At 48.4% G+C, this 24,088-nt stretch overlaps 2 protein-coding genes and 1 long non-coding RNA gene across 7 annotated transcripts in view; 2 read left to right on the top strand and 1 right to left on the bottom strand.

Moving 5' to 3' along the window:
* palm1a (paralemmin 1a) overlaps window positions 1-3,538 on the top strand; it is a 133,241-nt gene extending 129,703 nt beyond the window's left edge. The window contains exon 9 of one of the 2 annotated variants that reach the window (XM_028816649.2): window positions 1,727-3,538. In XM_028816649.2, the coding sequence (XP_028672482.2) occupies window positions 1,727-2,274 (548 nt within the window). In that variant the 3' untranslated portion in view covers window positions 2,275-3,538. The remainder of the gene's footprint in view (window positions 1-1,726) is intronic. The other variant, XM_028816651.2, reaches the window with a different exon arrangement.
* Window positions 3,539-19,279: 15,741 nt separating this feature from the next.
* On the bottom strand, window positions 19,280-20,392 carry LOC127529880 (uncharacterized). 3 transcript variants are annotated; one of them, XR_007936485.1, is made up of 3 exons: window positions 20,275-20,392; window positions 19,729-19,782; window positions 19,280-19,571 (listed from the first exon to the last, which is right to left on the bottom strand). It is a non-coding gene; the product is annotated as an uncharacterized LOC127529880 (long non-coding RNA). The 3 variants fall into 3 exon arrangements; XR_007936484.1 differs by having other exon boundaries at window positions 19,280-19,455; XR_007936486.1 differs by having other exon boundaries at window positions 19,729-19,766.
* Window positions 20,393-21,406: 1,014 nt separating this feature from the next.
* Window positions 21,407-24,088, top strand: part of misp (mitotic spindle positioning) — a 28,842-nt gene continuing 26,160 nt past the window's right edge. For both annotated transcript variants that reach the window (XR_007936471.1, XM_028816648.2), the window contains exon 1: window positions 21,407-21,543. The gene's annotated coding sequence lies outside the window, so the exon portion shown is untranslated. The remainder of the gene's footprint in view (window positions 21,544-24,088) is intronic.

Here is a 24,088-nt window from a genome sequence, read left to right as displayed (position 1 = left end):
GTTAGAACGAAAACCAGCAGCCACGGTGGTCCTCCAGGACTGGAGCTGGCGACCCCGGCTCTATACCACACTAATGAGGCTTCACCTGGAGTCCTCTGTGCAGCTGGGATCTCCGTATTGCAAGAAGACAGAGCAGCAGTAGAAGTAGTCCAGAGGAGAGCAGCTAGCGGGTTCAGCACCACGGACGGCAGCTGCACTGACTTCGTTCACATGTGTAGGGGACGACTGGCCTGCTTCAGCACCATGGAGAGCCACTAGGAAGGAACGGATGAAGGAGCCGAGCCTTTACAGCAAATGGAGATGAAGATGATACGATATGAAGCGTCCTCACAAAATTAGGAAGGGAATTTGTACAGTGGATCCCAGCTGTTACTGTTAAAATAAACTTTTCACCAAGAACACATTTGGAAACTTAAGGGTTTCGAAAATTCAAACAAAGTTATTTCTGCACACAGAAACTCTTAGAGATGTGGAATAAATGACCAAGTAGTTTGATGGACAGTGGGACTTTACAGACCTTCACAGCTCAATTATTTTGGTGAGATGAGGTGAATAGGACTGTCCATCTTGTTGGGCTTGGTGCTATGTTGTCACCAAGGTGAGAAATTCAATATCATATGCATTCCCACCATTGGAATTTCATCACGCTCTAGTTGTACAAATGTGTAAATGATTATAAAGTGCCTCTAATTCACCTCGGTGGCATATTCAGTCTGAAAGGTGCCATGTAAATCACAGGTGCCACTGGCCCATGAATGACGTGCCAATTTGTAAAGACTGCGGCGTACTCAGAGCATCCCAAAATTGCATGTCATGGGAAAGGCGCTACAAAATTCACAAGGCCATTGATTCTGTCCCTGCTACTGACTCTTAACAGTCAGAATGATTCAGTTAACCTGCTGGTTTCATTATTTTTTCCACCAGGATGATGTTCATGGTGTAAGGCACTATATAACTCAGAAATGTGTTGATCATTCCCAGATGTGAACTCAGTGTTGCCTTGAGTTAAATCGCCTGCCAGCCCACAAAAGCACATTGGCATGGCGTTCGCTGCAAGGCGCTATACAAATGAAAAGGGTGATAAACTTGTTAGATGACCCTGGGTTGGTCACTTTGTTGGCCAGTGGTAGAAACATGGACAAATCTTAACAAAATTAATGATGTGAGCTGGGATGCTGTTCACTAACGAAGGGCACTATATGAAATGTACTCTATATAATAAGCGGTACGTGTTCTCTGCAGATTTTTCTCATTGAGTATTTCAAGGCCTTCAACTGAAACCAAATGTTAGATAAAAGTAACAGAGTGTTTAAACCTTTAAAACATATTTAATTTATTTAATGAAAAAAAAATCCTCTTTGTGAAAAAGTAATTGCCCCCTAGTTAAACAAGTCGAATAACAGCTGACTGCTTACTTAATTTTGCCCCCTAGATTTGCAGTCAAATTGCCAACAAAATATTCATTGTGGGAATTTTGTTCTTTAGGTAAGCAAAATAAGTTTTAAAAATATATGTGATTTGTTCCCTCAGGTCACCTTTCTCTAGTATTAGGTTGTGGTTGAAAACATTCTTTGGATAAAATGGGCAGGAATACTGGGGGATCAGCAAGGGGGCAAATACTTTTTCACATTTTGTAAAAGAAAATTACCAAAATTGGAGGGATTTAGTGGAGGACCGATGTGAAAGAAAATGAACTTAAAGAGACTTCCTCTTGTTTGCTTCCTAGTGGTCCACGAGGTCCGTGTTGCTGATGGAACAGTAGAAAATGGAGTTCACCTCCTCAGTTCCACTGAAGTGGAGGAGCTGATCCACAAAGCAGATGAAGTCTCCATGAGCGATGTGATCACCACCAAGGATGGAGAAACCATTGTCAAGAACGGCAAGAGCACATCCCAGACTCCCAAGAAGGAGATCACCGGCATCGAGGCCAAACCCACCGGCACCCCCCAGAAGGCTGGTAACGGCAACAACCCCAGCCAGGAGCACCCGGTCACCATGGTCTTCATGGGCTATCAGAATGTGGAGGATGAGGCAGAAACCAAGAAGGTGCTGGGCCTGGAGGGCACCATCAAGGCAGAGCTGGTGGTCATCGAGGACAGGGAAGGGAAGATGGCCGCCGAAGACGGCAAGCAGGCGCAGCAGGACCCACCCAACGGCAGCGCGGCAGAGGCGCCGAAGGACGAGGACTGCGTCGAGAAGGGCGAGGCTGAGCAGGCAGCTGGGGAGCTCAACAGCAAGGAGAAGCAGCCATGCAAGTGCTGCTCGGTGATGTGAGCCGGGCACGGCCGGGACTCTCTGCAGGACGAACGAGTGACTTTGAAATTGCATTCTGTTGTGTATCTTTTGAGCGACTGTTGTCCCCTCCAAACCCGCCCCAGCGCCCCCCACTTCCTTCTTTTCCTCTTTTTTTTTTTTTGTCTGTACTTTTTTTTCAATATCCTCTCGTGAATCGACGCCATGCACTCAGATGGGTGACCACCCGAGTCTCGCCAGGCTCTCAAGCTTTGATGGGTGGAGTGTTCCACTGAAGGTCCGCTTTCTCTGAAGGTCACTTACGCGCGTGCACACACAGACAGACACACGCACTCTGGCACGAGCCTGAGCCCATGTGGATGCAGCGAGCCTGGAGGCGTGGCTAATGGCTGGCATACCGGGCACTTGATTCCACCTTTCTGGATACTTCCCTTCAGGGCTGCCATTGTCAAGCAGATGCCCATCGAAATGAGCATCTTGGGCATAGCAGGTCCTCTTAAACTCACATTGGCAGCTTCTCTTCTCTTTTTATTCATGCATGTGGCCAATGAAAGATGCAGAACGATCAAAACACTAGGTGGCAGCTACTGGGGGGCACACAGGCGACACCACAGCAGCTCCCTGGTCATCCGTATCACTGTGCGGGATGAGCTCAGACAGCTCAGATGTGGGTTAGGGGGCAGTAGAGAGCCACATAGTCAAGAACTCACAGTGGGCGAGGGGAGTCGAGAAATACGGGAGCTGTGATCAGGACGTGCCACCATCACTCAGTACTGCCCCCTCCTGGGCTGGCCAAGATCTCGCCCTTCCAGTCTTTCATTTTAAACTTGTCAAGGGTTAAGATTTGAACCTTCTCAAACAATCTTGAACAGCTGGATGTGGCACCGTACCTGTAAAGATGAACCTGGGGGTGCCCCCTTTATTCATTCAGATCCGTCAGTGTATGAATCGAGTCCACCTCACGGCCATCTTCAGTCCTCCTCACGTCTCCCATTCTGTTACTCCACTGGGTGATTCCTGAATTAGTCAAACTGGTCTCGAGTCGAGTGGTCATTGACACCCCCAGCCAATACACAGACACATGGAGGTCTGCTAGTGCAGTGGCCATTAGAGTGACCACTCCTCCTGCATTTATGAGGAATGGCTGGGATTGGAGGAGAAGGATCTGAGTGAGCACAACTGACCGTATGGACATCACCCTGTCTCTCACCCCATCCTCTCGCTCTTCTCTCCCACCCTTGCCCTTTCTCGCTTTCTCACCTATGCCCAACACCCCCCCCCCTTACCCATGGACTACTCTCTTTTTCTGTCTTGCCCATAACCCCCTTTTGCCCTCTCCCTCTCTCTCTCTCTCGCCCACTGCCCCCTCTCTCATCCACACCCCCCTCTCTCACCTGTTGCCCCCTCTCTTGACCACTGCCCCCTCTCTCTCACCCACACCCCCTCTCTCACCCACTGCCCCCCCTCTCTCGCCCACTGCCCCCCCCCCCCCCGGGATCTCCACCGTATTCCTTTCTTTCTCTTTATATACAGTCTGTGTAGCCATGAATTACAGTTTAGCGTCTTTGTGTGGTCTCTTTGCTGTGTTTTGGAAGCTCTGGTCACATTCATCACTTCAGCACAGTGAGCCGAGCCCCGACACCGTTGATGGACGCCACGTCGCCCGCCCATAGAAGAGCCGGCGGGGTGTGTGTGGGTGTGTGTGTGTCGAGTGGGGCTGAATCTATGGGTCCATTCTGACCAGGAGTCCCTGCTCGTCTCCGGGGTCTCATTGTCTCATTTGCTGTCAAACTGTGATGGCCAGGAAACCTAAAGGGCGTCCCTGCAGGAAACCCAGCAGCGAGTGGAGTGGGCGGTAAAGCTGGTGACGTCTATGCTGACCCCGACCTCCGTCACGATGCGCACTTCAGCAAGGGGACGAGTGGCCCGCTGTGGCCTCGGGTTCTGCCTGGCGAGAGGTGTAAGGACTTTGACGGAGATGACGGAGCTGCCTTTGAGCGTTCATAATTGTTGACTATTTGTACAATTGATGAGAAACAAAACAAAAGCAGAATGATGAACCTAAATGTTGAATAAATTGTGTAAAGGGCAGCGTGGCTGTGTAGAGGTTCCTGCTCCTGCCTCATGAAGCCATCGGTGTGCAGCCTGCGTGTTCTCCTCGTGTCCGTAAGACGTGCGCGGCGGCCGATTCTAACCTGACCCTGAGGTGTCGTGGGGGAAAACGGCGGCTTCTGAGCACTCGGCACAAGTACAGCTAAAGGAGAGAAGGCGTTAACAGCAGTGCCCCCTCTTGGCATGGACTGGTACTGCTTACCTTATTAGGGCCCTGAAGGATTCGTGTCTCACTGTAAATATTGAAACAGAAAGACGGGACAACAATAAAGAGTTGGGGTGCCAAGACGGTCACCCCATATAACCGGTGGCAGCAAAATTCAAAAGAAAGCGCAGTCACTGCAGAGTCGGGACCGTCTCAAGATGGCAGGGCTGCCAGTTTGGGGTCCTTCTAACAGAAAGGGGCGGGCCCAAGTGGATAGAGACAGGAAGTGAAGTCAGAGGTGTTCCTGCTGTCAATCAACCGGTCAGCAGAGGGAGGAAAGGAGAAAGGCATTAGGGCACAGCGCCAACCCCTGGAGCGGTGGTAGAACTGCAGTCAGCTGTGTGACAGCAACCAGTAATGAGAAGACAAGCCGAGTGAGGGTTTTGGGGTACCTTGTGGCTTGAGAACTCAAAAAGTCAAAAAGAAAAGCATGTAAATGATAAACGAGTCTTCCAAGATGGTGGCTGTTATGGTCATCAGGCATTCTGGGAGGAAGAGGTGGGTCCAGACAGACGGACCCCAGAACTGACGTCACAGGTGGAAAACCCTCAATCTTCCGTTCTGCAGTGGGAGGAAAAGAGACCCTTAATACACAGCGCCATCTCCTGGACGGGAGGAGAATTACCATCAGCCAAGGCTTTAATCCGTCTGCCATGACGATATACATACAGAATATAGAATTATATAACAGTGTGACTTGGAGGAGACGTCTGAATAAATCAATACATTTATAGATATAGTGAGCCACTAGGGGGCACCAGACAGCCCTTTCAGATGAAGGGGATTTATTTTCACACATGCCTTCGGCAAGGTCCAAAAATCATAATCCCCACAATTCTCTTCAGCTCCTCCTCAACACCACCCAGGTGGGCTTTGCCCAATCCCACCCAAGTCCTTTCATATTGGCCAATATTGTGCTTCTGCCCATGTGGTCAGCAAGCACTTCCAGGTTAGGCGGAGACCCCATACCATCTGTTACATTTCTGTAACAGCAAGGCTGAGACACAAAGAACTCTCGAGTCCCATAGGGAATCTGGAGAAGCTGCCATCTAACGTTCTGGAGGAGGCAACATACCAAATCCATTGTTGTCCCCAATCCTTCCTGGCTTGGTATTGTTCCTGGATCTAATCCAGCCGGGATGCCCATGTATTCTTCCTGGCATCAACATCCTCTGTTCTGGGCAAAGATGAGTTTTTATTGCCCCGTTTCTTGAAGTGGCATAGGGCTGGCATCCCATCTAGTTAAGGAATCACCCTCCTTCCCAGCCAGGATGCCCACCTCTGCATATCGTCCATCATTATTGATATATTGTGACACTAGAGGGCGCTGTCGCTCCTCTGACCTGACAGACAGACGTCCAGGACACCAGGTGAAAGTACAAAAAGGTATATTTAATTCTTCTATAAATATGGTGCCCTCGAAGCACCACAGCCAGCATATACAGGCACGTAAATAATCACAATAATCCAACTCTAATCACCCACAATTCTCCCAGTAAGCTCTGTCTTCTACCTCCCGACTTGGCTCACTTTCTGGGCTCACAGCCATCCTTTAAATAGTCCTTGACCTGGAAGTGTTTCTGTCCTTCCATCCTCATGACTTTGGAGTACTTCTGGGCTCTGTAGAAAGTCTCCTGGCAGCACCCACGGTACCCAGCAGGACTGTGAAGCCGAACTCCAGATCCCATGCTGCCCTGTGGGTACCGCTATGCTGCAGGGAAGTGTCCTGGGGAAGGCAGTGTCCCAAAGTAGCTGCCTTCCCCCTTCCTTTCTTTGGGCGTCCCGGCCGGGACCATCACAATATATACGCAGTGAGAGCTCAACTGTCAGGAGAAGGAGACAACGTCAAAGCAGTGAGCTGCCAGCCCAATGTCCCCGCTTAACACAGACTTTAAAAGAAAAGTTCAACTCAAAGTGAATCACAATAAACGAACGCCCAATGGTCTCGAGTTAGCCCAAAATCAATTGGTCTCCAGGTGAGATCCTGGCCAGTTACAGCTCTCCTTCATCTTAAATGTGGGAACAACTAGAAGACTTGGGGCGTCGCGGTCCTCCAGTTTAAGGAAAAGGGGGCAATAGGAGTGTCATGGCCAAAGCCTTCCCATCATTGTTACCTACTTGCAAAATATTCCCCAGAGAGGTGCACCCCACTTTGTAATGTCGCCTTTCCTTCTCACAACACTTAATAGACGTTTGGGTGACCGAAGGTGCCGGTTTGTTGAGTGTTTCAGGTGACATCTTGGGCACTGCCATCAGCAGGGGGTCTGTCTGCAGAGAGAGCGTCGACCTTGTCATTGAGAGGTTTACTGACATCAGCGGTGACGTTCATGTATCTCTGGTGACTCTTCCTATGAAGTCAGTAGACGGATTGGGATAGCATGGGGGGGTCATGAGGTCACTGAGGGGTGTGCGGCACAAAAGTCTTTAGAGTCCTCCTGTTTGTGAGACATGGACGCTACCAGTGACCTGAGATGAAGACTGGACTCCTTCATGTGTGTCTCTTCGGAGGGTCCTTGGGTCCCGCTGGTGTGACTTTGTGTTGCTCACAAAGTCCCCAATGAGGCACATGACCTGCATGGTGAGGGAGCATCAGTTACAGCATTACGGCCATGTGGCACGATTACCCGAGGGTGATCCGGCTCATTGTTGAGGACCCCAATGGCTGGACCAGGCCAAAGGGACACCCGGAAAATAGAGGGTCATTTCTGGGGGGGATTGGGGGGGGGGCTGGTGCGACTGGACTATATGTGTACCTATGGGTTTTGCCAACCAGAATCTTCAGCTATTTCGTCATGTGGTGGGTGCAGCAATGCCCTGTACCAGTGCAGGCTCCCCCATTCTGACCTTCTTGCTAAAAGAATCTTTAGGTGGGCCCCAGTATGGCGTCTTCCTTGTCACATTTTGCATTGTAAAACACACCCCACATCCTCGCCTGGGGACGTCACAGGACTGCAGGTAGGCCAGCTGAGCACCCGCACCATCCTCCAAGACAGCCATGCGTCTGTAATGCACACACACGGTGAGGTCTTGCATTGCCTCGCTGAAATGTGCACAGGCGTCCACAGATGAGATGTCATCCTGAAGGTGGCATCTGCTGCCCCATATGTTGTATGTGCTTATGGCCAGAAGTGTGAGGTCCCCTTGCCGTGGGCGCTGATGCTGGTGACAGTCTGGATGGTCCGTTTCGTCTTTGGTTTAGAGGTCACTGTGTGCCTTTCTTCTAAAGAAGACTTCAGATGCTGATTTGTCCGACCACAATACATACGTCCACAGTGCGAGGGTCCATCCCAGATGCCCCCCAAGCCCAGAGAAGTCGATGGCACTTCTGAACACTAAACATGTGGCTTCCTTTTGGTGCAGCAGAGCCCTAAAACGTCATTTGTGGATGGAACTCCAACTTGTGGCACTTGATGAAGACCTCCTGAGCCCGCGTGGTTCCATCACATATTGATGAGTGCCGGTCCTCGATGAAGACCCTCAGCTTAGACTGACGCACCGAAATCTTTCCAGATTTCTTGAATCTTTTCCTTATATCTTGCACTGTGGAGGCTGAAATTTCCAGATCCCTTCCAGTTGAGGATCTTTGAGGAACATTGTTTTTGAAACATTGGTGTGATTTTCTCACACATTTGTTGTGATCATCAGCCCACCATTTTGCTCCTAAAGGCCTGGGCCTTTCCTCGGTGGACCACGATGACAATCAGCTCTTTCTACTCATTAATCATTATTATTAATAATCATTATTATTTTTTTAACTAAATTGCCCCATCCCAACATTTTTTGGAATGTGTTACAGACCCCATAACGAAAAACTCCTTCAAGTGTAAAGGTTTGGGGCACCCGCAGTATAATTGAACATAAGCACGAGTTACAAACGCATTAAAAAGGGTCAAAGACACGTCCTTCTAGACCCGAATCTCAAAGTGGCTGCTCCAAGATGGCGACACTTCCGCTTAAGTACAGGTCAGGCAGGAAGAGGCGGGTCCAGGGGGGCGGAGACAGACACCAGAAATGATGTCAGAGATGGACGGGCTGTCGATCATCCAATCTGTGGAGGGAGAAAGAGAAGAGGCGTTAATAAACAGTGCCACCTTGTGGATGGGTGAAGAAGTAACACAACAAGGCAGCCCTCCATGGACGATGAAGATGAGCGGACTCACCACAAAATTGCTTATCGTTACGCGCTTTGTGATGGATTTTGAAGTCACTGCTTTCTGTGTTTGTTTGCATTCTCCAAACCGCCGTCACCACTTTCTCCAAGTTGAGCTGTACAGGGTGGTCTTAACGGCAACGTAGGCTGCGTAGTGTGCTGGGACCCTTGCTTTGATCGCAAAAAAGAAACAAACAGGCATCAGGAACATGGTGGGCCCCTATGCTCCTGGGGGCCCCCAGCCAGTGCCCATACGTTAAGACGGCCCTGGGGTTGTAGAACATCATCTACCTCCTCATGTCTGGCAGTTCATTCAGTTTGTTCTTCTCCTCTTTTATCAAAAAACAGAAAGCCTCTCTGAAGTTCTTCAAGAAATGAGCGACAACGATGGCTGAAGCAGGGGGCCAAAACGAGCCGTCTGAGAAGTAACGGCCCCCCGATCTGCCGGGCCTCATAATGACCATGATATGACTGAACTCACCTTTATGATCTCATGGCCCACTTTTTGCCAAATTAGCATCTTTGGGATCCACTAAAGTGGGGGGGGGGGACAAATTGAGCAGGACCACCAGAGCAGGGGTTGGGCCTCCTTAGTGAATCGAGTCCCGGCGTTAGAGTGGGAGGAGGACCGAGGTGACCTGCCACCACTCACTTTGTGACCCACTGTCACCCATCAATAACTGCAACTCGCGACCCACCAGAGGAAGACCACGACCCAAAAGTACTTGAGAAGATGGCCGCCCCAAAGTGCTCTCTCTACAGTGACCTGCACGCTGCTCTGCTGATCAAGTGAGGATGGTGTGACTGTCCCAGGACACCCGGGGTGCCTGCCCGCCCTACAGGACACTGTGCACCTCCAGACGTTTGTGTTTTTTAACTCCATTAATATGAGCAGTCGATGACCTGCCGTAGTCTGCCATGTCCTTACCCGCCATAACAATGGATCTGCAGTGTCAGTGGCATCAGAAAGAGGGGGGCAAACTGCTGACAAACAGCGCAATGCATCCTGGGAGAGCAGCTTGAACGACCCCTCAAAACCCTGACACTCCAAGAGTGTAAGAAGACTTCTCGAAAAATGAGCCTAAAGTATGGAGCGGGTGGAACCTTCTAGAAGAAAGAACAATAGACGGGCGGTCAGGATAAAAAAAAGTCTCCCCAAGAAGCCACTTATGAAAATCTGAGGAATGTTTCACGGAAAAAAAAAAACGTAGGGTTAGAAATTGTAATAAGGAGACCCAAACAGGTGCCACCTTGGTGACCCCGTGTGCTTTAAAACTTGACAGACACGAGTCCAATAGAGAACTGAGGGAAGGGGCGGGGCCAGGCGATGACGTCAGTAGTGGGCGGGTGGTCGGCAGTGGGAGAAAGAGAGAGAGGATCGGAGAAGAGCGCCACCCTCTGGCTGGGTGGGTGATCACATTTACTTGAGCCCGTAAGCTGACTCCCATGTGACAAAACCCCAGCCAATAAGAAACGGGCATCTGGAGCGGGCACAATGGCTAACTGTGGTGAATGAGTAGTTTTGAAAATCAGCGTGTTCAAGCTCGAGGGGGGGTGTAGGTGTGTGGCGGAGCAACCTGGGGGCATTAAAGGGGGACGGGATGGGGTTAATGAGCCCACATTCAGGTGCAGACGGGTGCAGTTTGGCCAATGTCCTAATTGGCGTTCTGGGGTGCATAATTAGGTGTCGTCACAGCGCCTGGCATCAGCTTAAAAGGAGCAGGAAATGAGGCTACAAGTCAGTGTTGGGTGGGGGGGTGAGCCAGCACGGTGGAGACCCCACAAAGCCAGCGAAGGGTGACCCCCCCCCACTGCTGAGCAGTCTTTGGTGAGGCCGATAGACACCAAGGAGAGTAGGGGGAAGGTGGAGGTCCGGCTCGGTGTGTCCCAGTAGACACCGATGGAGGCTTTCGGGAACGAGGGACGGATAAAGGGGGCTACAGCTGAAAAAGGGATCTGCACCAGCTGAGAAGACCTGATGGGGGGAACTGGGGGAGTCATTAAAGTCAACGGTCCCGGGTTCAAGGATGTGATGGCAGCTGCAGCCAAACTGGACCCTCACTGCTGTGATAGATGGCAGAATATTGTTGGCCTCAGAAAATGAAACTAATTTTTAAAAATGTAAAGTGCAATGATAGCGCTGCTGCCTCGCAGTTAGGAGACCCGCCTGGGTTCGCTTCCCGGGTCCTCCCTGTGTGGAGTTTGCATGTTCTCCCCGTGTCTGCGTGGGTTTCCTCCCACAGTCCAAAGACATGCAGATTAGGTGGATTGGCAATTTTAAATTGGCCCTAGCGTGTGCTTGGTGTGTGTGTGTCCTGCGGTGGGTTGGCACCCTGCCCGGGATTGGTTCCTGCCTTGTGCCCTGTGTTGGCTGGGATTGGCTCCAGCAGACCCCCGTGACCCTGTGTTCGGATTCAGCGGGTTGGAAAATGGATGGATGGATAAAGTGCAATGGTGTAGAATCACAACAAAAGGCGCTATATGAACTAACAACTCAAAGTCAAAGGAAAACGTGCAGCACTCGTCCAAAAAACAGCTGAAACGGCAAAACTCAAACGAATCACCGGGGGGGTCCTGGCATGCAGAGGGGGGCCATTGATGAATAAGAGCAGGAAACAAAAATGGGAATAAAGGAAATGCCCATCAGAGAGCCCCCCATTCTACACCACTAAGCTCTCCTCACTGCACACACAGCAGCAGCCATTGTCTGATATGACCAAGCTGCTGATGGTCAGCAGTCACTTCAGTGGCATGCAGCTCAGTCAGCATCTGCCAGTCGCCAGCCTGGTGGGCACATTGTCCGCCTGGAGCCCATTGTCCAACATTAGGCCTCTAAGAATGGGCTTAGTGAAGGGCAGTGGGGGCATTAAAGGTGAACCAAAGGCCGGGGCACTGAGCCTGCCAGGTCTGGTGAGCAGCAGAACCTTGGGATCCATCAGTCTGTTATGTATCTATTATATAGCGCCTTTCACATCTATCTACAGTCATGTGAAAAAGTATGGGACCCCCTCTCAGCCTGCATAATAATTGACTTTCAACATAAAAGATAACAGTGGTCTGTCTGTCATTTCCTAGGAGTACTGCGGTGTTTTCCGAACAAAGATTTTTGGTGACGCAGTATTTAGTTGTATGAAATGAAATCAAATGTGAAAAACTGGCTGTGCACAAATGTGGGTCCCCTTGTCATTGTGTTGATTTGAATGCCTGTCACTGCTCAATGCTGATTGGTTGATGAGCTCGTTAAGACTTGAACTTCATAGACAGGTGTGTCCATCATGAGATATAAAGGGATTTAAGGTGGTCAATTACAAGGTGGGCTTCCTTCCCTTTGACTCTCCTCTGAAGAGTGACAGCATGGGATCCTTAAAGCAACTCTCCAAAGATCTGAAAACAAAGATTATTGAGTCTCCTGGTTTAGGGGAAGGCTACAAAAAGCCATCTCAGAGGTTTAAACTGTCAGTTTGTGTAACTGTAAGGAATGGAATCAGGAAATGGAAGGCCACAGGCACAGTTGCTGTTAAACCAGCAGGTCTGGCAGGCCAAGAAAAATACAGGAGCGGCATATGAGCAGGATTGTGAGAATGGTGACAGACAACCCACAGATCACCTCCAAAGACCTGCAAGAACATCTTGCTGCAGATGGTGTATCTGTACATCGTTCTACAATTCAGTGCAATTTGCACAAAGAACATCTGTATGGTAGTGTGATGAGAAAGAAGCCCTTTCTGCACTCAGGCCACAAACAGAGTTGCTTGTTGTATGCCAATGCTCATTTAGACAAGTCAGACTCACTTTGGACTGATGAGACACCAATGGAGTTATTTGGTCAGAACAAAAAGTACTTTGCATGGCAGAAGAAGAACACCACATTCCAAGACAAACACCTGCTACCTACTGTCAAATTTGGTGGAGGTCCCATCATGCTGTGGGGCTGTGTGGCCAGTTCAGGGACTGGGGCCCTTGTTAAAGTCGAGGGTCAGATGAATTCAACCCAATATCAACAAATTCTTCAGGATAATGTTCAAGCATCAGTCACAAAGTTGAAGTTACGCAGGGGTTGGATATTCCAACAAGACAACGACCCAAAACACAGTTGGAAATCTACAAAGGCATTCATGCAGAGGGAGAAGTCCAATGTTCTGGAATGGCCGTCACAGTCCCCTGACTTGAATATCATCGACAATCTATGGGATGATTTGAAGCAGGCTGTCTATCAAATTGAACTGAACTGGAGAGATTTTGTATGATGAATGGTGAACAAGACCTCCATCCAGAATCAGACACTCATCAGAGGCTATAGGAGGACAGCGTCTAGAGGACAAAAGGAGGCTCAACTAAGTATTGATGTCATATCTCTGTTGGGGGGCCCACATTTATGCACCTGTGTAATTTTGTTATGATGCATATTACATATTTTCTGTTAATCCAATAAACTTAATGTGACTGCTGAAATCCTACTGTGTCCATAAGGCATGTCAGATATGAAAAGGAAGTTCAGCCAATGAGAAACACAAATCCAAAGAATTAAGAGGGGGTCCCAAACTTTGTCATACGACTGTATCTATCTATTATATAGTGCCTTTCCTATCTATCTATCTATCTATCTATTATATAATGTATTTCCTCTTTCTATATCCCATATATAATTCTAATAATAATTCATTACATATATAGTGTATTTTATGTGAGTCTGTGGATCCATTATATAGTGCCTTTCTATCTATTAAATAATTCCTCACATATCTGTCTGTCATGTATGTTGCCAGGTGATCTATGTATTTATTATATAGTTCCTTTCTGTCTGTCTGTCTATCTTGCCAGTCACAGGTTCATTTCTATTTTTTTTTTTTTTTTTTGTACGTTGCTCTGCACTTTTAACCACGAATTATTGAACCCTGGCCTCACTGGAGGGCTCCCCAGGATTATTCCTAACTCACTCTTTCAATTCTCTGCAGTCAAACACGGTGCTCTCTTCCTAGTTTCTTCCCATGAAGTCCACTTGGTAAGTTCCTTTGGGGGGCGCTGCTGCCTATCACTTGTGTGGTTGTGCTTTCTGTGCTCCTTGTGATGGCGCGTGACGAACGTTGGAGACGTTCAGAGCTGCTCTTTGGGGTGCAGTAGCCTTAACTTTTAAGAAGTCTGGTTTTGCTCGACAGACGTGGCAGGCCTCAGAGCCGCGGCCTTTGCTTCACAGACACATCAGAAGCTCACCGCTGTTCTACCGGCCACTCACACTGAAGTGCAAGTGCGCCCTCTGGCGTTGTTTCCTGTCCTCTGTCAGCTCCCAGCAAGTCTTTTCATTTTTTTGTGTCCAAAAATCTATTTTCTAAGTCCCTAATCTCAGTCGGGTTTACAGAGGACCGATGCCTCCCCGGGCTGAAATGAGCTCAAGGCAGGAGACCCCCCTACAGACGTTTAAGCTGGTGGTGCAGCTTAACATGGCGAGTTCTTCTTCTCGGCGTTTCGAGAATCTGCATTATGTTTGGGGGGGGGGCAAGGTAACTTGGGGGGTTTGTAGCCCTTTTAAGCAAACCCCGTCCATAGATCACCCTGAATGACCCCAACTCCTGCCCCGTCTCTGCCCTCGCTTGTCCCTTGTCATTCACGTTGTATCTCTGGGTTTCCTTCAATGACGACTGACCTGCGGGCTGCGGTGACACTCGACAGGTCGCTCAGTCCGTCACTTTTTGCTTATTGCCACGTTGTTGACGACACGATAAGAGCTGCTCGTCAGCCCCCATAAAGCGCATTCCACGGCTGCCTCGCTCGTTTTGTTCTCTCGCGGGGCTGAGATTTCCGTTGAATGAACGAACGTGAAGGCGGATTCAAAGAGCTGCTCTTGTCGTGAATGTCCTGCAGAGCAGTTTGCAGCCGAAATGAAGCCCTCGGCCAATGAAGAAGCCAAGCAGAGAGGCGCCATAAAACGGGATGCGAGTCAAATCGAAACGGAGCAGTCAGAGCGAAACTGCGCTTCTGACGTGAGAGCTGAGGTGCGGCCATCCCAGGATGTTTCCTCTCTAACAACTCTAACGTTTCCAAGAACCGACACACCTCACTAGTCACGTCTGGGCATCTTTGGCTAACGACGAGCGAGACTCGCGACTTCACGCCACTTTCACGTCACAATACACAAGGCAATGGGCTTCCTGCGCCCGGTGTGTCTCATCAGGTGACTGTGATCCCTTCTGACGTCATCATCAGGGGACTAAACACCACCACAGTGAGAGCCTGTCGAGACGGACCCCACCCTGGCCCTCCACATCCCTGCAGTTGACTTAATGTCATTATTTGAGTCAGATAAAACCCTAATCTTAACCACAGCGTACCTGGGCACAGCTCTGGAGGTCTGCAGCTGGACTCTACTGGTGCCCATTGGCATTAACTCCACCTACTTGGAGCTCCAGGGCAGCAGAGAGACCACCTAGGAATTCTGCAACATTTCAAAGTCTGCATGAGGAGAATGTGAGACCATCCATCAAAAAGTTGACCTTCCAACACAATAATGATCTGAAGCACATTAGCAAATCCACCAAGGAATGGCACGAAATGGAGGGTTAAGGACTGGCCCTGATTTGAATCCCAATGAAATTCTGAAACAGAAGAAAACCCGCAAACCATCTTGGAACTGAAGGGATCCTGCATGAGGGACGGGCGACGTCAGAAATGTCACCAAGTCGATGTCACAGATTGGAAAACACCTGCTTAATACCAGAGTCCGAGGCCGAGGGTGGACTTGATATTTGATATTTTTGCTGAATAAACGATTGAAAAGCCACATTTTCTTTGAATTTCTTATTCTAGTAAATCCCCTTTATCTGTAGGCTCTGTCTGGATGAAGATCGATTGTTCAGATTTGTTCACTCTGACAGAGCGTCAGACATTCGATTTGGAGGACTCCATGGTAAAGTGGCTGCCTCCCCAAACAGCACTCTAATGTCACTGGCAGCCTAATGGCGAACATTCCCTGATTTGCTAAGACCACATGTCAACTGCTTGGGCAGAACTCCAAGAACGATGTGTGATGAAGACCGGGCACCGCTCATCACCAGTCTAACAGTGAAGCATGATGGTGACCCCCCCCCCCCCCCAACCCTAAATGGCTGCCACTGGCCAGAATTGAGGGTGTGATGAACACAGCCCAATGCACAGGGGTCTTTGAAGAAAACCCACCCCAGAGTGCTTGCCACTTCAGACAGAGGTGACAGGTCATTGACCCCTAAGCATACAGCAATGGCAACACTGGAGTGACTTTGGGGCAAGAAGATGGTGGTTTACAGATGCCTCCCATCCGGTCTAATGGCACTTGAGAGGATCTGCCAGGAAGAATGGGATACACTGCAATGGCCAAATTCAGGAGTGCAAAGCTCGTAGAGACTCACCAGAGAACTCAAAGCTGGAACTGCTGCCAAAGGGGCTTCTGTGAAGACGTGGATTAAGGGTCTGAATAGTCGTATGAAGTAAGCAGTTCAGATCTGGATGTTTAATACATTTGCAGACCTTTCTGGAGACATGTTTTTAATTCTGTCATTCTGGGTTATTGAGTGCAGATTCAAGGGTAAAAATGGCAAACTCTCCCCCATTCAAATTCAATGTGCAACACAATAAAGTGTTCAGAAAATGAGGGGGTCTCAATACTCCCTTAGTCGGCTGTCACACATGTGCCCATGGCAGGTAGCTAAAGGGCTCGAAAGGAGGTCATTCCATGCCGAACCAGGGGGTGGCAGAGTGCGCTAATTCTTTCTCTTTTGTCCCTGCAGACTAAACATGGGGGACTCTGCTGGGACTCAACGACATCACTTCTGGTTCCTGTCCAGATGACGGCATCTTCCGTTTCAGGTGCCCGATGACATCACTTCCAGTCCCAGGGGGTCTAGGGGGCTTGGGGCGATGACATCACTTCCTGTTCCCCAAGGGGTGGGTGGGGGGGGCGGCTCTAATGACATCACTTGTGGTTCCTGTCCAGATGATGACATTTCCTGTTTCAGGTACCCGATGACATCACTTCCGGTCCCGGTTGGGGGTTCTAGGGGTCTTGGAGTGATGACATCACTTCCTGTTCCCCAAGGGGTGGGGGAGGGTCAGCGTTAATAACATCACTTCTGGTTCCTGTCCAGATGATGACATTTCCTGTTTCAGGTACCTGATGACATCACTTCCAGTCCCGGGGGGGGGGGTCTAGGGGTCTTGGAGCGATGACATCACTTCCTGTTCCCCAAGGGGTGGGAGGGGGGGGGGCGGCTCTAATGACATCACTTGTGGTTCCTGTCTAGATGATGGCATCTTCTCTTTCAGGTGCCCGATGACATCACTTTTGGCCGTGTTGGGGCGGGGTGGGTGTTAGGGGGCTTGAGGGTGATGACATCACTTCCTGTTCCCTGGGGGGGGGGGGGGTCGGCTCTAATTACATCACTTCCGGTTCCAAAGGTGGGGGGGGGGGAGTTGATCAGCCTAATGACATCACTTTCATGTTCCTGCCCAGATGACATCACTTCCTGTTCCCTTTCAAAACTCCCGCATTCCGTCTGCCAGTCCATTCTGTTTTGGACTTCTGTCTGTAGACTTATTGTTTATACCTCAAGTAAACGGGTCGCCTGCCCCAAACCTTTTGGTGGTCTCGAGGGGCTTCATTTCACAACAGATAAATAAAAATATACCGGAGAAAAGCACTGCTGGCCATTCATATTTCAACACTGGGAATAACCCCCTCTCATTGGTCCAAAGCAGGTGATGGACGAGTGTGAGAACGACTATGAAGACCCCGCATGTGCTAATCATGTGTGTGAGTTCTGCCCCCTGGACTTTCCACTGCCAAGGGACCCTCAGTTTGTGGCGTCTTAAGGACCAAAGACACCTCAGTGAGGAGGATGACAGCCAGCTGGAGAATCGTGTGACGCCGGATTATCCTGCCAGGACACTGACAATCGTGTTGGGCGGAACACGAGGACAGTGACGAGAGTGGCATCAGTGGGTAGAGGAGGGTCAGACCCAGCAAAGTGGGGGGAGATGGCTGGAGCAGCCTGACCCCAGAAATGACAGACATCTGTGGACCAAACAGCCACATCACAGACCCTGAGCCCGACACTTGGGGGGTTCTTCTCAGTTGCCACCCATTGCTTCAGATACCTTTGACCCTCAACAACAGACAACATTGAGTCAGAGGTAAAGTCCCTTCATACGTCACATCAGATCGTGTCATGGAGTAAAACAAAGGGCAGCATGTTGGCTCAGCACTTAGTGCTACAGCCTCACTGATATGGCAGCCAGCAACTGCAGTACTGCAGTGGGGTCAACAACACTGCCAAGGGCATGATGGCTGGCATCACATTGTGTGTACTTTATGTCATGTTAGATTATGATGCTGTATGCTTGAGAGAATGCTGTCTGTGTGTCTGTCTGCCTGACTTGTCCTCCATTATTGAGGTTTTCCTCTCACGTCCCCAGCTGGCCACTGTGTGATTGTGGGTGGGAGTGGACCTCCTGCTGGACTGATGCCCACTGTTAATAGACGAGGCTCCAGCCCACTAGGACCCTGAATCAGATAAAGCAGGTCTGCGACTGTTATGTCACGTTAGGTAGTAAAATAATATTTTGAACTGCTTAACTTAATGCTCTCCTCTGGTGGTCCTGGAAAACTGGAGTTCTTGGAGAAAATCCCACCTGGACACTGGGAGACAATACAAACTTCACAAAGACGGAAACTGGGTTCAGGGTTTGCACCCAAGCTGTTGAGTCTGTAAGGCTGTAGCACTAACTGCTGTGCCATCATGCCACCATCCCTTGTTTTGTGACATATAATATGACAGGTGTGGTAGACAGCCATGGTCCTTACCTGGCCGGGACGCCTCAACATTGGAAGGACCAGGGGAGAGAGCTTATTCAGGGCGTTACCTCCCCCCTGGAGAGCAAGGTGGCAGCCCCCCTGGGTTGTAGAGGTGCCTCGTCCTCCCACAGAGCTCATTGGGAAACGAAGATTGGAGAAGCCCCACTGGGTTCTGTGGGCACCACCAGGGGGCACTGCAGTAACTTTTGAGCCCTGTGTGGCAGCATTTTCACCACACTCAGAAGAAGGTCATTGGATACCTGAAGCACTTCCAGGTGCCCTCTAAAAGGAGCCAACTGCCACTACACCGGGAGCCAAGGTCAGGAGGAGGTAGACTAAGCTTGCTGAGGGAGGAGTGGAGGCGAAAGAGAGGAAGAGAAAGAAAGAAGAAGAAAAAGAAGAGAAAGTGTTGTGTGCTTAACTGTGCCGTACAGGTGGGAAACAGGGGGAGGCATTTCCCACGTGAAAAAAGATTAAAAAAAATTAAATGTGTGTGCAGAACTTGTGTCCTGAGTCTGTCTGTGTCGGGCATGGGTGGCAGGAGTGCCCTCTGCAGGCCACACAGGATATTACCATAACCCTGGGGGAATGTTATCTGTGTGGGGTTTGCATGTTCTCCCCATGTCTCCTTCAGGTACTGCACTCCCACATCCACAAAGAAGACATGCAGGCTGGGTCTATCTATCTATCTATCTATCTATCTATCTATCTATCTATCTATCTATCTATCTATCTATCTATCTATCTATCTATCGTATAGCGCCTTTCACTCTATCTATCTATCTATCTATCTATCTATCTATCTATCTATCTATCTATCTATCTATCTGTTATATAGCACCTTTCACTCTATCTATCTATTTATCTATCTATCTATCTGTTATATAGCACCTTTCACTCTATCTATCTATCTATCTATCTATCTATCTATCTATCTATCTATCTATCTATCTATCTATCTGTTATATAGCACCTTTCACTCTATCTATCTATCTATCTATCTGTTATATAGCACCTTTCACTCTATCTATCTATCTATCTATCTATCTATCTATCTATCTATCTATCTATCTATCTATCTATCTATCTATCTATCCATCTGTAATATAGCACCTATCTATCTATCTATCTATCTATCTATCTATCTATCTATCTATCTATCTATCTATCTATCTATCTATCATTTACCTATCTGTTATATAGCGCCTTTCACTCTATCTATCTATCTATCTATCTATCTATCTATCTATCTATCTATCTATCTATCTATCTATCTATCTATCTATCTATCTATGTTATATAGCACCTTTCTATCTATCTATCTATCTATCTATCTATCTATCTATCTATCTATCTATCTATCTATCTATCTATCCATCTGTAATATAGCGCCTTTCTATCTATCTATCTATCTATCTATCTATCTATCTATCTATCTATCTATCTATCTATCTATCTATCATGCCTTTCACTCTATCTATCTATCTATCTATCTATCTATCTATCTATCTATCTATCTATCTGTTATATAGCACCTTTCACTCTATCTATCTATCTATCTATCTGTTATATAGCACCTTTCACTCTATCTATCTATCTATCTATCTATCTATCTATCTATCTATCTATCTATCTATCTATCTGTAATATAGCACCTATCTATCTATCTATCTATCTATCTATCTATCTATCTATCTATCTATCTATCTATCTATCTATCTATCTATCATTTACCTATCTGTTATATAGCGCCTTTCACTCTATCTATCTATCTATCTATCTATCTATCTATCTATCTATCTATGTTATATAGCACCTTTCTATCTATCTATCTATCTATCTATCTATCTATCTATCTATCTATCTATCTATCTATCCATCTGTAATATAGCGCCTTTCTATCTATCTATCTATCTATCTATCTATCTATCTATCTATCTATCTATCTATCTATCTATCTATCTATCTATCTATCGTGCCTTTCACTCTATCTATCTATCTATCTATCTATCTATCTATCTATCTATCTATCTATCTGTTATATAGCACCTTTCTATCTATCTATCTATCTATCTATCTATCTATCTGTCTATCTATCTATCTATCTATCTATCTATCTGTAATATAGCGCCTTTCTATCTATCTATCTATCTATCTATCTATCTATCTATCTATCTATCTATCTATCTATCGTGCCTTTCACTCTGTCTATCTATCTATCTATCTATCTATCTATCTATCTATCTATCTATCTATCTATCATATAGCGCCATTCTATACTTTATTATTGTTTACCTTGAATCACAAGTAGGACTAGAAAGCACTGAGATTGTAACACTAAGTGCTGTGCCAAAATGCTGGCCTCATGTTTATTATATTATATTATATTATATAACATATGTCAGTATATTAAAACTCAGCTGTGCACCCCGTCTGTCTGTCTGTCTGTCTGTCTGTCTGTCACTGATGCCACTGTTCGTCACCAGATGACAGGTGTGACCACATGAAGTGACTGGGTGCCAGTTTCTCATGCCCCCCCATTTCAACAGCACGCTCCTCCCGAGCAGTGAGCTGACCTCCTTTGAAACTATAGGAGACAGGAGGCTTTTTTTCCACCCATAATGTCCCACCCTCAGTCACCCACTGCCATCTCAGACCACCCTGAGCTGGTCACTTTCCGAGCTACGGCACAGTAGTCCTCTTCCCTGAATCCTTTGGTTCTCATTTCAGTAGCTATGGTGCCCCGTTGGCATGGCCAACACAGGTGAGGTGTTTAAATCCAGAGATTCCTTTTTTACTTTTTAAGAGTGAGCAGCAGCAGGCTGAGGTGGTGCCCCCTGTGCTCCAGCCTCTGGGTGGGCCGCTGGCACTGAGGGCGTGTCTTATCGCCTGATTTACTCTGAACTTTGTCTGAAAGAAGCACAAGGCGAGAGAAGCGGACAGCAAGAAACGAGCAGGAGAGCGGGACTTGGCTGGTGGAGGTGGCCTTCTCACAATCATAAGGTGGGTACAATCAGAAATGGTGTGCTGGCACAGTAGAGACAAGGCACTCGGTTTGTTTAAGTTGGGCTGTTTGTAGACCCCAGGAGGGCTCGGTGTTTGGTTTAGCAGATGACGCTGCATGTGCTCTTATCTGGCCGACCAGCTGTGCTCGACTGGGGTATGAGGGCGTGGAGGTCTTCTTGTCCCTCTGGGCGCTTGACTTGTTTTAGGCAGACTGGAGACCCTCAGACTTAGAGGAGGGCGCATGTGAGGCCCAAGGTAACCAAAGGAGAAATGCTTCGCTGGTGGATATGGAGAACACGGGCACAGCAGCGGCCCCTCTTTAGGTGCCCTTGTTGATGGGCTCTCTTATTCTCTGCGTTTGATTGGCTCGTATTTATTAATATTTGCATAATTCTCAATTGGTGCGCTCAGCTGTTGATTGCCCTTTATGGTGCCTTTTCTTTTTTTGGGACTTTGCTCTGCCAGCTCCTTCTTGCTCCTTACTTGGTGGAGGTGGGCACAGCAGGTCTTGTAGAGCTACAGTAGTTTGGCCCATCAGGTTTATAACTTGCCAGGCTGCTAAATTCCATTTTTTACTTCTCATCATGTCGGTCTCGTTTGCTCCCATTGGTGCTGAGATGAAATGAATGGATGGGTGGGCAGATCACTTGTTGTTTCGTGAGGCTCCAGGTGTGGTGAAGACCCCCCCCCCCATCCTCCGGGGGGGTTTATTTCAAGCTGTCGGACGGAAGTCTCAGGGGTAGACACGGTGATGGAGAAGCCGTGGTGTTGAAGAAAGTGGAGGCTCCTCACTTAGAAGACGTCACTCCTTAGGGGTCACTCACATGATGTCTCTCTGCTTTCATATATAGGAGGGTGGGCTGCTACCCCATTCCATGGTTGTTTCCTGCCCAAAGCTGCCAATACAGGCACCCCCCCCCCCTCACCCACCCTGAATGGGATAAGTGGATTTGAAGGTGGATGGATTGGAATTTCATGAAAGCGTTTAACCATCTTGTAACACATCTGTTTGGGCTGTAATGGTGGCAGCGGTGGGATATTTACTGCAGCAAGACTGTATCTTTAAATATTCAATGGTCACTCACTTGTCTGCACATGTAACACTCAGGGCAGCACACAAAGCAATGGATGGGCACTAAAATCAGCTTTCTGAGACCGCGGGGGTCTGGTAAGTTGTGCCAGGTAGCTTCAGTGCCATCTGTCCTTCCATTTTCTGTATCTGCTATCTGCACTGACCTCACGCTGGGCACACCAGACGCCAGCACTGTGGATGTCATATCACAGCTGGAGCTGGAGCGTTGCCCACTGTCATAAACTGCGCTGGACATGGCATCCCACTTGGACACTAGCCTGCTCACAAGGGACACAGGTGACCCCCAGAATGACACACCTGCTTACATCAACCAATATGGACGGCCAGCTGTCTACACCAAAGTGAAAGCTTCAATTACTGGACAACCAGAACTGGACTCAGCATGTCAGCATGAGAGTCAGGGTCTTGGGCAGGACCACCGACTAAAATCTCAGAATCACAAAATCCACCGACCAGGGGTGAAAAGTGGGCACTGGACCATCCACATGTTAGAATGAACTCAGTGGACAGACAGGTGTCCACATGTGAGTGGGGGTCAAAGCTATTTAAATGGTCAGCACTGGTCACAGAGGGAAATTTGATGTTCCACCCAGAACTCAACAGCAGAGTGGCACACGGGTCCAGTGCAGGGTGACGGGTGGTCAACTATCAGTTCACAGGGGTCTGCAGCTGGGCATTAGGATGACTGCATATCAGGAGAGACCCCTCAAATCCCAGCCTGGTCACTGCCTGCTTTGGGTCTTCTCCATTTTCCCAAAACATACATGTAAGGTTGATTGTGTGTGGTAAATTGGCACGGGATGCTGAGTGGGCATGTGCCCGTGAGTGTACATGGCACAAGGTCAATGCAAAAAGCAGAAGGACAGATGGAAGTGAAGTTTTCTGGCATGACTTATCAGACCCCTGCTGTTTCTGTTTGTAGTGCCCTTCCTTTGCCTTGTGTGCCCCTTGGCACTGCTGGCCACTCCCTGTTGGGGGTTTGCATTTTCTCCTCGTGTTTGTGGGATCTTCAGACGTGCAGTTTATTTATGCTGAGAGCTGGTGGCTGTCATCACAGATGGACTCTTAGCTGTCCTGAGAGGTCATTTCAGAGCTGGACTCACAGGTGACCACTGTGTCAGAGTTAGGCATACGCAGGCACTTGTTTTAAATGCCCACTGCCGCCTTCGGTACAAGTTTGATGCCAATGAGTGGTCACCAATGGTCTCTGCTGGTCTTGATGAATGAGGGCATGTGCCTAACTGGACAGTGGTGGCTCTGGGGTCAGGCTGCTCTGTTTGTGATGGTGACACTTGTATCCCATGCCCTCTTTGTCTTTGGACTGCCAATGTAACGTGTCCTGGTAAGGCGCTCTATTAAAAAGTATTATTGTTTGGAAGTTTCACTGAAATCATGAATTATTATTTTCAGTCTATAAAAAAGTTTGGCATTGCACAATGATGCCCTCGG

This window comes from Erpetoichthys calabaricus, chromosome 12 (genome assembly GCF_900747795.2).
Source record: "Erpetoichthys calabaricus chromosome 12, fErpCal1.3, whole genome shotgun sequence".
Taxonomy (NCBI): Eukaryota; Metazoa; Chordata; class Cladistia; order Polypteriformes; family Polypteridae; genus Erpetoichthys; species Erpetoichthys calabaricus.
This window is presented reverse-complemented; position numbering and strand designations above follow the sequence as displayed.